Here is a 13,980-nt window from a genome sequence, read left to right as displayed (position 1 = left end):
AACATTTACCTCAAGTAGATACATTCCTTGGAGAGAACAATCATGGGAGAAAGAGGGGCTGCTTATGCACAGGGAGACAGGTCAGGGGGCAGGAGTGCATGGAGGGATGGACACAGGGAAGCAGTAACTATGGGGAGGAAGTGTGGGGGGGAGCTGTTGCATTGTGGTAAACTGTGGTCAATGTTGTAAGACAAAGTATATGTGAACCGCTGTATGGAAAGTAAATTTGCTCTGTAAACCTTCACCCAAACCATAATAAAAAAAAAAGAAGAAGAATAAGAAGGAGCCTTTGAATAGCTACAGCTATGTTGAATAAGAAGACCAAGGGAGGAGGCTTCACATTTCCCAGTCTCAAATCATCTCTGTATAGCCATGATAATCAAACCACCTGGTATTGGTACAATGACAGCCACATAGACCAATGAAATATAATTGAGAACCCAGAAGTAAACCCACCCATTTCTGGAAAAACTGATCTTCAGCAGAGAGTCAAAGTCCCTTCAGTGGGGAAGAAACAGTCTGTTTAACAAATGATCCTGGGAAAGCTAGATATCTATAGGCAGAAAAGTGAATCAGGATACATACCTCACCATGCACAAAAACAAACTCAAAATGGCTTAAAGACATAAATGTCAAGGCTAAAACTGTAAAGTTCCTGGAAGAGAACATAATTTTCAGCATAAATAAATAGCCTATCAAGCAAAACTTGAAAAATGCACAAACAATAGAAGACAAATTAGATAACTGGGACCTCCTAAAAATGAAACACCTATGCTTAGCAAAAGACTTTACCAAGAACCTACAGAATGGGGAAAAGAGTCTTGGTAAAGACATACCTGATCAGATTCTAATCTCTAAAATATGCAGAAAATTTCAACAACTCAACAGAGAGATAAGCATTCTAATAAAGGAAAAAAAGGGGGGTGGACAAAGAACATGAATAGATACTTTAACAAAGAGGGACATTCAAGTGGCCAACCAAGCCATGAAAAGATGCTCATGATCATTAGCCATTAACCAAAAAACCAAACCCACTGCCATTGTGTCAGTTCCAACCTATAGTGACCCTATAGAACAGTAGAACTGCCCCCAGGGGGTTTCCACGGATGTATAAATCTTTATAGAAGCAGACTGCTTCATCTTTCTTTCATGGAGTGGCTGCTGGGTTCAAACTGCCGACCTTTCAGTTAGCAGCCAAATGCCTTAACCTCTGAACCACCAGAGCTTCTCTCAGCCATTGGAGAGATACAAATCAAAACTACAATGAGGTACCATCTCACACTTGCAAAAATGACTCAATGATGAGAAAAACAGAAAACAGCAAATGCTGGTGAGGTTGTGAGGGTATTGGAAGTCTTATACATTGCTGGTGGGATTGTAGAATATTGGTACAACCACTATGGAAGGTAATATGGCACTTCCTGAAAAAGCTAGAAATAAAAATACCTGATTATCCAGCAGTCCCACTCCTAAATATATATATCCTAGATATTTAAGAGCAATTACATGAATAGAGATATGCACACCTGTATTCACTGCAGCGTTATTCACAATAGTAAAAAGAAGGAAACAACTTAAGTGCCCAGCAACAGATGAATGGATAAATTGTGGTACATGCAAACAATGGAATAGTATGCAACTATGAATAATAATGAGGTGTCCATGAAACATGACATGGATCTATCTGGAGGACATTGTGTTGAATGAAATAAGTTAATTATAAAAAGACAAATATTACATGGTCCCACTATTCTGAAAAGTTAAGACTAGATAAACACAGAGAAAGCAAAGTTTTTTTGGTTTTGGTTTATATAAAACCGAAAAAAAAAAAAAAACCACTTACTGCCATTGAGTCGGATCTGACTCATAGCGACCCCTCCTTGGGTTTCCCAGGCGGTATTTCTATGGAAGTAGATTGCCCAACCTTCCTTCCGAAGAGTGGCTGGTGGGTTTGAACGGCCAGTCTTCTGGTTAGCAGTCAAATGCCTTAGGCACTGTGCTACCAGAGCTCTTTTTTGCATATGTATTAACATATGGAACAAGCCATAGAGGGGGTACAATTACAGAGCCTTCCAAGAAATAAACAACTTGCAGATTGGCTTACAGGGTTAAAAGGCTTGGAACCATAGTCTAAGGGAACAGCTTAGTCAGTTGGCATAGCATAGTTCACAAATATGATGTTCCACATCCTAAAGAGTAGAGTGCATGGTCTTAAAAGCTTGTGGGAGACCATCTGAGATACAACTATTGGTCTTTGCTTATATGGAGCAAAAAAAGAATGAAATGAAAAGCTCCAAGAAGAAACCAGTTCACAGAACTAATAGCCCACACAAATCACAGCCTTTTCTAACCTGAGACCAGAACTAGATGGTGCCCTGCTACCACTACCAACCATTCTGACCAGAAACACAATAGAAGGTTCTGGATGGAGTAGAACAAAAATGTAGAACAAAACTCAAATTTCTAAAAAGGCCAAACCTACTAAGCCAATAGAGACTAGAGGAACCCCCAAAACTTACCACCTTAAGATAAACTTTGAACATGGAATTGAAACTTTCTGCAGGTCACCTTTCAGCCAAATAATAGATTGGTTTATAAAGTAAACAGTATCACCCGTAAATAATGTGCTCCACTAAATAATGAGCTCACAAAACCAAATTCACTGCCATTGAGTCGATTCTGACTCATAGTGACCCCCAATGGGATTCCGAGTCTGTAACTCTTTATGAAAGCAGACTGCCTCATCTTTTTTCTGTGTAGTAGCTGGTGGGTTTGAACCATCAGTCTTTTAGTTAGCAGCAAAATGCCTTAACCACTACACCACCAGAGCTCCTAGATGAGACGAAATGGTCAACATTTACTCCAAAGCAGAGATGAGAAGGCAAGGAGGGAAGGGAAGCCAGATCAATGGAAATAGGACAAACAGAATAGAAATAATGAGAATACTGACAAATTTAAAAAATTAAAACCAATGACATAGGACAATTTGTATAAAAATTGTTAAAGGGGAAACTAGTTTGCTGTATAAACTTTAACTAAAGCACAATAACATTACTTAAAATAATAATAATAATAATACTATCTGCCTCTACATAGGATTGGAACTACTTTTAGTAATTAGTACTATGTGAAAAACACTGAGAACAGTGCCTGGTACATACTAAGAATTCAATACTAATTGTTTCTGTTTTCATTATTTTCACCATCCTTGTTATTACTATTGGCAGTAGGTCCTGTGATTAAATAAAATGCCTCCAGTCATTTATGATAGAGCCTTTGAATTTGGACACAGCAGCCAAATAACAAGGCTATTCCAAAATGTGGTTAACTCTGCATGTAGACAGCACATGATTCATTGAATTTTACTCTTAAGTTAAAAACCTCTTCTTGCTCTATATGCCCTCCTTGGATGATCTCATCCTGGCTTTAATTATCATTCATATGCTGATGATTCACCAATTTGTATTTCCAGCCCAGACTTGTAAGCTGAGAGCTTGACCCATGTACTCATATATGCTAGACATAACTACTTTATATCTTTATAGTATCTCAAAATCAGCATGACTAAAAGAGATTGATCAATCTGTCTCCATAATCCAGTTCCTTCTCCAGTGCTTGCTTTCTTAGTAAGTGCTGTATATCATGTTGCCCTAATCAGAAACCTAGGAATCATTCTTGGCTCTTTTGTCTCTCATTATGTCCTATCAATTATACTTCCAGAATACGTCTCAAAATGGTTCTTTTTTCCATTCTCTCTGTCTTTGTCTTCGTGTGGATTATTTTGCAACCTCCCGAAAGCTTTCTCTAGTCTTGTGCCACTCCTATCCATTTTCTTCTTCATAACCATGATGATCTAATCATGTCATCAGCGCTAGATTAAAGCCATCCTACCTAGGGCAATCTATAAAGAGGGTAAGAAAATGTCCTAGAAATGTAACAAGATAGAGAATGTAATATGATCTGAAATTTTCTCAGAGTCAATACTATTTATGGATGGAAGGGTGAGGGTACAATTCTACCCTTTCTCTTCTCTCTCTGTCTACTACCTCTTTCTCTCTCTCTCCCCACCCCCTTCTTCCCTCCTCCTTTCTTTTCCTCATCTTCTCTCCCCAAGGAGAATTCTAAAGTACCTTCAAGGAGATTGATCTAGTTAGTCAAAGGGCTTTTATTTTTCTCTGTGAGACATACAAGTTTGGGAACTGAACTAAGTTGCTTAGGGCAGTAGAAGAGACTATCGCCATTGATCCTCCTTTGCTTTTCTCCCAGAAAGAGCACTAAGTCATAGGTTCTCAGTCTGGCCTCTAGACCAGCAGCATCAGCATTACTTGGGAACTTGTTAGAAAGGCAAGTTCTTGGACCCATTCCAGAACTTCAGAATCAGAAACTCTAGGGATAAGGCCCAATAACTTCTTTTCTAATAAGTCTTCCTGGGAATTCTTATGGATGCTAAAGTTTGGGAACTGCCACCAAACTTCAAAAAATATTTAAAGAATGTTAGTTTGGAGGGAATATGTTAATAGCCTAGCCAGAATATTCACATATCTTGTACTGATCCTGCATGTCACTCTCCTGTTTAAATCCTTTAGCAGCATCCATAGCCCTTTGGATAAATTCATAACCCTTCAAATAGCCTTTAAGGACCCTGCCTATATAGTGATAACAGCTATAATAATGAAGAACAATAGACAATATTATTTATTCCAGAAATATTTATTGACTATCTAGTATATGTGCACATTGTTCTATAGTCTAGACTCTTGAGATATACCTGTGGGCCATATAGATCAAGTTCCTGCCCTCATGAAGTTCAGTACTAGAGATGAGCAAATATATAAATAAGAAAATTATCAGACAGCAAAATTCTATACAGAAGATTAAAATAAGATGATGTGATAGAAAATGACTAGATGTATATTTCAGATTGGTTGTTAAGGAAGCCCTCACTGAGAAAGTGGAATTTAAGCTGAACTTAGAATGACAAGAACTCAAACCAGCACTGTGAATATCAAGAGTAGCATTCCAAGTAGAAGGATTAGCATTCCAAGTGGAGGGAGTCAGTATCATAAAGGCCCTAAAGCAAGAACAATTTAGTGTGATTTAAGAAGAAACTAGTGTGGTTAAACTAAGAGAATTTGAGGGAGGAGTAGAGGAAGGGTAAGAGTAGTAGAGGGGTAAAAAGATAATAAAAATAAGCAGAGACCAGTTAAGAGTTTGTAATCTTTTTAAAATTGAGGTATAGTTTGTATGCCATAAAACTCACCCTTTAACATATGTAATTCACAATGTTGTGCAGCCATCACCACTATCTAATTCCAAGACATTTTTATCACTTGCAAAGGAAACCGCATATCTACTTTGGATTTTAAGTGTATACACAAACACACACACACACACACACATACATACATATATACATCTACATATAATGGTTTGCGGTATCCCCATTCCCCATTTTCTATATTCCTCTCTTACTTAATTTCTACCTTACCATTTTTCTACCTGATATACTATAGATTTTATTTGTTGTCTTTCTCCTCACTAAAATATAAGTTCTGTAGGAACTGTAAGGTGCTCTGGTTATGTAGTGCCTAAGGCATTTCACTGCTAACCAGAAGGTTGGCAGTTCAAATCCACTCTGGGGAAGGAAGATGGAGCAATCTACTTCCATAAAGATTTACTGTCTTGGAAACCCAATGGGGGTTGCTGTGAGTTAGAATTGACTCGATGGTAGTGGGTTTTTTTTTTTTTTGTAGGAACTGTACATTTTATTTATTTATATGTAATCACCATATTCTTCAAACTTCAATTCTTTACTCAAAATAGTTGATCACCTGCTATGTACCAGACATGGAAATGGAGTGTCAAGTAAATGGGAAAGTTTCCTTCGATCATTCTCAGTGACAAAGCTGTACTGTGTTCTGTTATAAATACTGAGAATGAAAGCATAAATGAAATATAGTCTAACAAGGAAAACAGAGATCAAGAAAGGTCTCCCTGAAGAAGTGAGTTAAAGATGACTAATCAGTGAGGGGAACTAGGGATAGAATGAAAGCTATGTCTGAAAGCCTGGTAGTGAATTGACAAACAAGATACACGGTTTTTAGAGATATGTAATTTGTTTAGTCAGAAACTTAAGAGGGTCATTAGATAATTGGCTAAGTGTCTTCCACATTGGTTACAGAGAATAATAGATTGATTAGATTTATTGCCCTTAAAAATATGTGGGAGCAAAAGGAGACAGAGAATGCTCAATTGATTCTTACCTTGAAATACAAGATTTTCAAAAAGAATTTACTTTGCTAAATGAGTACCAGATCTCTGATTGAAACTCTTTTTAAAAACAGATTTGTCGAAGAGGACCATATTCCTTACATAAACACTTTTCAGCATTTTCCAGAAGAGATGAAATTGTATGGGCGTGACAAAGCAATCTTTGCCATAGAGGTAAATTACTTTCTTTCTTACTTTGTAGTCACAAATCAGACACAAATGTAGTATGCTGAATCATTATTTATATTCCTTGCCTGTCATACTGTTTTGTGAGGTTTTTAAAATTTCATCTGGTTTTTGTTCTATCCAAATATGGAATATTAGTCATAATTTAGTGAAAAGTAGAGTTATAATTTTTCACTTTCCTTATATACTTTCTTCTAATCCTTTGGGTTATCCTTAAAAATAGAATGATATGTGTATATTATAGATAGGTATATTGTTGAGACTAAACCTTAGAAGCTTTATATAGACACCGTTAGGTAATTTCAGTTATTTTTGTTGTTGCTATTTACACTGTTACTTTGGAAGGAGCTCTGGTGGCATAGTGGGTAGGGCATTTGTCTACTAACCGGAAGGTCAGTGGTTCAAACCTACTAGCTACTATGGGAGGAAGATGAGGCAGTCTACTTCCATAGAGATTTACAGCCTTGGAAACCCTATGGGAGTCACTATGAGTTGGAATTGACTCATTGGCAGTGCATTTGGTTTTGTTGTTGTTGTTTATGTTACTTTGGAGGAAAGAGAAGAAAGTTATGGACTTGTTTAAAAGGGTACTATTTTAAGTCTTTCATTTCTGTTCACCTTTTTTGAGATCTGCTTTCAAATGCCTTCAATAAAAGCACTTCCTTCTTACAGATATGAGTCTGCCTTGGTGGCATCATTGTTAAGTGCTCAGCTGCTAACCAAATGGTTAGCAGTTTGAACCCACCCATTCAATCTACAAAAGAAAGATGACGCAGTCTGCTTGTGTAAAGATTACAGCCTTAGAAACCCTATGGGGCAGTTCTACTTTGTCCTAATAGGGTGACTATGGATTGGAATCAACTCAATGGCAATGGGTTATCACTATATTTAGTAATAATAAGAGGTTATTTCCTCTTTGTTCTTCATCAGAAGATTTTTCAGTATACTAAATATTAATATTAAATATTATCCTAAGTTGGTTCACTTAAGAAACTATTTTCATAGACATTCCTTATCTTTACAACCTTTACATTTTTGTGGTTTAACTCAAGAAATATTTGTTCATGGCATTTTCTAATATTTGTAACAACTTAATAAAAGTAGCTGTACTTTAAAGATGGTGAAACTGGGTCTCTCCTCATCCAGAGCAAAGAAGACTGAAGAAAACCAAAATTCATGGAAACAATTAGTCCTAGAGATTGGTACACCATCCAATCTGTAGCCTATATGACTATGAGACCAGAAGAACTAGATGGTGCCCAGCTACCACTGTCATCCACTTGGAAGGGGATCTATGTAGGAGATCCTTGATAGAGAGGGAGAACAATGTGGAACAAAACTCAAAATCATTTGGAGAAAAAAAAAAAAAAAGGTGGGGACCAGGTTTGCTGGTCCGATAGAGCCTGGTGGAACCACTGAGACTATGGCCCCTAGCTGTCCTTCACGTCTGGAATTGAACCCATAACTGTGGTTTCCAGCCAAACAAAATAGAGGCATATGAGTTGAACATTTACCTCAAGTAGATACACTCTTTGGAGAGAACAATCATGGGAGAAAGAAGGGCTGCTTATGCACAGGGAGACAGGTCAGGGGGCAGGAGTGTATGGAGGGATGGACACAGGGAAGTGGTAACTATGGGGAGGAAGTGGGAGGGGAGCTGTTGCATTGTGGTAAACTGTGGTCAGTGACATGAGACAAAGTATATGTGAACTGCTGTATGGAAAGGGAATTTGCTCTGTAAATCTTCATCCAAATCACAAAAAAAAAAAGATGGTGAAACTGAGAGTAAAAAAGGTTAAGTTACTTGCCAGTGGTCATACAATTGGCAAATCTTCAAACTTGGATTTGGATCCAGGCACTTCTCATTTCAAAATTCATGTTCTTTCTTCTTGGTCACAATGTCTTTTTCTACTCTCATAAAAACAACAATCAAACAGAATAGAGCTTCCAGAGATGGAGGAGTAAAGAAATTGTCAAATCCTCTCCTTAAAAAAGAACTGTAAAACTAGACAAATTTGTCTCCAAAAAGCCCATCTTAGATATCTGAAAATTGACCAAAGGCAGACAACAAATTGAGTGCTTATGCATGAAAAAACTACTGAATTTTGGGAGTTTTGCAGTGTTCTTGTCCAGAGCTGATTTCACCCCTAACCCCTCGACAGCCAGGTTGGTTGTCAAGGTGCTGCTACCAGAGCAGGCCTGGCTGTGAAACAAGCTTTCACTGCTGAAGGAGACTAACTTGATTTGGAGGAGAGGGCAAAAAGCCATGCATAATGGTGTCATCACGAAATATAGAAAACTCTGGAAACTGTCAAAGAAAGCTCACATCCTTGTTAGCCTGGAATTGATGTACCACTGGCGGACTAGTCAGGAATTTAGGGAGATCCCAGAAATAGAGCAATACTTGTTAAGGTGACATCTTGGATTCTGAGCCTGTAACTGATGATTATCATTGTAACTGAAGAGAATTTAGGATCAGCAAAAAGTTGATGTTCATTATGAAAAATTATGGCATAGAGTATAGTTTATATTACATCTGTGGATAAGTGATTTTCATTTGAAATATTAAAATTTTTGCATTAGTATTATTTTTACTATTCCATTTCTCAGAGGCAGGTCGATTCCCTTCTTCAAAAATAGAAGTTAAGACAATTAAAAGAGATTAGGAAGTTAAAGTAATTGAAGATTTCCTACTATTCATTGTTAGGCTAAGATTTTTTTTTTCCCAAAAAATCTCTCAATATGTTAATTCTCTCAGAATTTTATCTTTGTTCTTTCACAAGTAAATAAGTTCCTAAGTAATTATCACTTGATAGTACATAGTGGGTAGAGATCATTGTTGTCAGAGTGAATTTATAACTTATGAGTTTACTTCGGGAAGAAAGTCATTATGAGACAAAAATATCCAATAATGATCTGACTCTTTAGAAAATTAGTCCCTATTCAAACATCCTTTGATGTCTAAGTTAATATTGGAGTTTATCCCTTTCTAGCACATCACTGTTGATATAATGCACATATAAAGTACAAGTGTAACATTTTTAGAAGTTTCAGCATTTCATGTTGTCTTTGACATTGATATAGAATTGCTTGCAAATTCATCGACAACTGCAAATCTGACAGAATTAGACTGAGTAGTCAAGAGAACATCAGTAATGAGGGTGACACAATAGGTGCTTCCAAAGGGAAATTTTGTGTATGAAAAGAGTAAGAGAATCCCCTGGCAAAGTTGACATAGTTCTTGGATGTTTTTGTAAAATGATCCTCTTTGTAATTATGCTGATAAAGGCAATGTGAAGGATGCCATGTTGTATAATATAATTTTGACAGAAAAATTAATGCCAGCAAGAGTATCAGTATTTTACTCATTTTTTGTTTTGAGAACATAGTAGATAGATGTAATTATGACTTCAATTTTATTCAGTATAAGGTAAAATAAACTTATTTGTATGTTCTAAATGTTTCACAAACTAAAGTCCAACCAAATCTCCCTTTCACTATTTATGAATTAAATTTGGTCTCTATTTTTAAGTAGATTCATGTTTGAGTGGACTTTACTGGTATTAAGGAGCTCTGGTGGTGGACTGCCTAAGGCAGTTGCCTGCTGACCAGAAGGTTGGCAGTTCAAACCCACCAGCTGCTCTGTGGAAGGAATCTTTACTTCTGTAAAGATTTATAGCCTTGGAAACTTAATGGGGGTCTCTATGAGTTGGAATCAACTTGATGGCATTAGGTTTTGGTTTTTTTTTTTTCACTGGTATGAGTTATCTTTGGGTAACAATAACAAAATTAGGATATGAATGCAGTGTTGCTATGAAAAGCACACTGCTATGTATTTTCACAAGCAGTAATCCAGAAATATTTCATTTAAATAAAGATCTCTTACTAAATTATTTCAGTATTTGAAATTTTAGCACTTTTATTTTTCAAAAATTTGTGTTTGGCCCGACCTTGTCCTGACAGTACAAACTATGTGTTTGTTTCTAATGAGATACATTTTGTTTCTGAGTTGTACTTTTGCACATGAAGAGAATAAACAAAAAAAACCCAAACTCACTGCCATTGAGTCGGATTCGACTCATAGCAACCCCTCCTTGGGTTTCTGAGGCAGTATCAATACGAAAGTAGATTGCCCAGTGTTCCTTCCAAGGAGTGGCTGGTGGATTTGAACCACCAGCCTTCTGGTTAGCAGTCAGATGCATTAGGCACTATGCCATCAGAGCTCCTATGAAGGAAATAGAATGTCAAGATATGTATGTCTCTTATAATGCAGGTAATATCCTGAAATGTTGACTGTAAAGACTGGAAGCGTATGTTCCCATTGATATTCATTATGAAATTGGAGACTTCAAAATGTGGTGAAAAATACAATCAGAAGTTAGAGTTATACTTTGAAATTACATGTTTTTAATAAAACATACAATAATACTTTTCAAAATAAGTTATGAATTATAGCAGTTAAATTAATACTTAAAAAGTGTCCTTACAACTATACTCTTAGCATTGTATGCCTTTGTTCCATTTAGCCTCTCCCCCACACTCCAATTTAGTTTTTTAAATTTAGTTCCAATTATGTCTGACAGGAAAATACATTTGGTTTAATAAACTAAATGTATATCTTTTTATATTTGTTCAGTATTCTAAGAGAGACCAGTGAAACTGAGTTAGTTATTTGTTTTTCTTTTTGGGGGGGGAGGAATTAGTTACCTTAGTTAGTTAGCTTAATCTTTGCTAATTCTGTCTGTCTCCCTCTTCCTTCTTTCTCCTCTACTCCCTTTTCTCCTCTTCCTCATTCTCCAGTATATCTGTGTTTTACATTTTACCTGACTGGGATTTAACTTGATTTTTCAGAACCACTCACCACTTAAATTATATCGATAACTATGCTGAGCTTATTTATATTTTCTGCTGGTGCCTAACATTACTGTTTGTTGTTATGTACCGTTGAGTCGGACCCAACTCGTAGTGACCACTGCTTGGGTTTCTGCTCGAACAGTTTCTCTCAGAAAGATCAGCACAAGGTTAGTCCCCATGAGGAGGAAGTTAAAGATGTCCCAAATGCCCAGACTACCATGCCACTCCATCATTTCAGACATTAACTCCTACTACTCCTCCTCCCAGTAATTTCTCCTGTCTTAGGGTTCTGTATTTCGCTGTAATGCCTCACGGAACTCACAGACACCCAAGGGATCATCTCACATAGTAGTGGTGGAGGCTGGCAGGCTGGCGAGTCCCAGGTCCGTGAGTGGGTCTGGAGGATTTTCCCAATTCTTGGGGTTTGATGGAACTCAATCAGCTGATCAGATGGCGGCTGCTGTCCCAAATCCAGGGGTGAGATGAGGATGAGCCAAAACAAAAAACCAGAGCAAGAGGAGGGTGAACCTTCCCAGGAGATTCGTAGATACACTCTCAAGGAAGCTAAGGGTGGTGATTTGAATTATACCCTCCAGCAAGACAGGACTCAAGATACATTCCACCTGTGTTGCTTCAACAGCAATAACCTAAGTGGATGGCTTTAACAAGCAGCAGCTCAAGGCAAATCCCATCACAGAGCTGATTGCCAGTCATTATAGGGAACGACTACTACCAGCTACCCAGCCAAGTTGATACCTGACCTTAACTACCACACCACCCCAAATAGGCATGGATAATAGGATTTACAACACATCACAGAATGGAGGACACTGGCTAGAAGGACCACATCAAGCAATTCACCTCAGTTTAGAAGACCATATCACTACAGAAGTAGATTGCCCAACCTTCCTTCCAAGGAGTAGCTGGTGGGTTTGAACCGCCAGCCTTCTGGTTAGCAGTCAAGTGCCTTAGGCACTAGTTGTTTTTAATTTCCTAACCTAATTGTAAGCTTCTCCAGACTGGATGCCATAATATTTTGTATAAAATTGGGGAATATTAAAGCTGGAGGGAAATTTGGATATAACTTAGTCCACTTCTCTTATTTTTCAAATAAGGTGACAGGGTTAAGAAGAAATATGACTTGGAAATAAATAAACCTGTACTTCATGAGGATTATTTGAGATGATATTTTTAAATTGCAAGCTTTCAAATGGCAATAGGCTTACTCCCAGACCCCAGGATGTTACAGCTTTTCTTCTGAGGAGATTAAGAGGGGAATTAAATTAGTTGGTGGAAAGAAATTATATCATTTTTGGAAAATAAGATTTTAATTTAAAAATTTTGTTAAAAAAGAAAATCTTCAAATATGCCCGTTTCTAAATTTTTTCAAAGTAGGTTCCAGGAAGTCCATGGAGATAGGAAGGGACAAGAATTAATATAATGGCTCTTATTTCTCATGACAGTGTTTTATAATTTTTGTTACCATAAATTCAGCTTGCTGCAAAGAATATTACTGCCTGGACTGCGTTTATATGCTTGGGATTGGTGTCTAACCACTAATTTCCTTTACAATTAAGAGATTTGGTTTCATTTTATATATACTCACATACACACTCAAAGTCCCCTATAAAATAGTAATCATTTGAAAAAATGTTTTCTCTGTGACATTTCAAATAGTAATAGCTCCCATTATTGCCAAATGTTTAAATGCCTGCAAAAGTGACATAATGCACAGAATCAAGAGACTATTTCTATAATAGCTCACATTTTTCAGAAACCTAGATTAAGCTCTGGTGGCTTAGTGCCTAAAGCATTTGACTGCTAATGAGAAGGCTGGCAGTTCAAACCCACCAGCCATTCCTCCAAAGGAAGGTTGGGCAGTCTACTTCCATAGTGATACTGCCTTGGAAACCCAAGGAGGGGTCACTATGGGCCGGATCCAACTCAACGACAGTGCGTTTGGTTTGGTTTTATAGGCACTGTGGTAAGAAGTGCCTGAACTATTACAGCCACATTTAGCCACAATTCAGGGTTTCAGCCTAAAATAATATGTTCTTAGAATTATATTAAATCAAAACTGTTTTCTGCCCCTCCTAAAATTTTAGGCTTACATTTTGCAAGTAAAGAGGTGAAGTCATTTATTTTATGACTTGCTTATTTTGTTTTTGTTCTGAAGCCACTCAAATACTTATTTTTTACCTGGCCTTTACTGAGAGGAGTGTTGAAATTTCCAACTATAATTACAACTTTTTATGACTATCAACTTTTTTTTTCTTTTTAATTTTTGTTGTGATTTTGGTGAAGGTTTACAGAGCAAATTCACTTTCCATACATATACTTTGTCTCATGACATTGACTGCAATTTCCCACTATGCAACAACTCTCCTCTCACTTCCTCCCCATAGTTACCTCTTCCCTGTGTCCTTCCCTCTCATGCACTCCTGCCCCCTGAGCTGTCTCCCTGTGTATACACAGCCCTTCTCCCATGATTGTTCTCTCCAAGGAGTGTATCTACCTCATGTAAATGTTCAGCTCATATGTCTGTCTTGTTTGACTGGAAGCCACAGGAGTGGGTTCAGTTCCAGACCTGAAGGGCAACTAGGGGCCATAGTCTCAGTGGTTCCACCAGGCTCTACTAGACCAGCAAACCTGGTCCCTTTTTTTTTTTTT

At 37.3% G+C, this 13,980-nt stretch overlaps 1 protein-coding gene across 1 annotated transcript in view; it reads left to right on the top strand.

Moving 5' to 3' along the window:
* TAF1B (TATA-box binding protein associated factor, RNA polymerase I subunit B) overlaps positions 1-13,980 on the top strand; it is a 119,016-nt gene that overhangs the window by 45,266 nt on the left and 59,770 nt on the right. Inside the window, exon 8 of the mRNA XM_007935106.2 lies at positions 6,345-6,444. Coding sequence (XP_007933297.1) covers positions 6,345-6,444 — 100 coding nt within the window. The remainder of the gene's footprint in view (positions 1-6,344; positions 6,445-13,980) is intronic.

The sequence above is a fragment of the Orycteropus afer genome, unplaced genomic scaffold, assembly GCF_000298275.1.
Source record: "Orycteropus afer afer isolate SDZICR_OR568_19922 unplaced genomic scaffold, OryAfe1.0 scaffold00025, whole genome shotgun sequence".
NCBI classification, from domain to species: domain Eukaryota; kingdom Metazoa; phylum Chordata; class Mammalia; order Tubulidentata; family Orycteropodidae; genus Orycteropus; species Orycteropus afer.
Note: the sequence above shows the minus strand (reverse complement) of the source record. Positions and strands in the feature narration are given on the sequence as shown.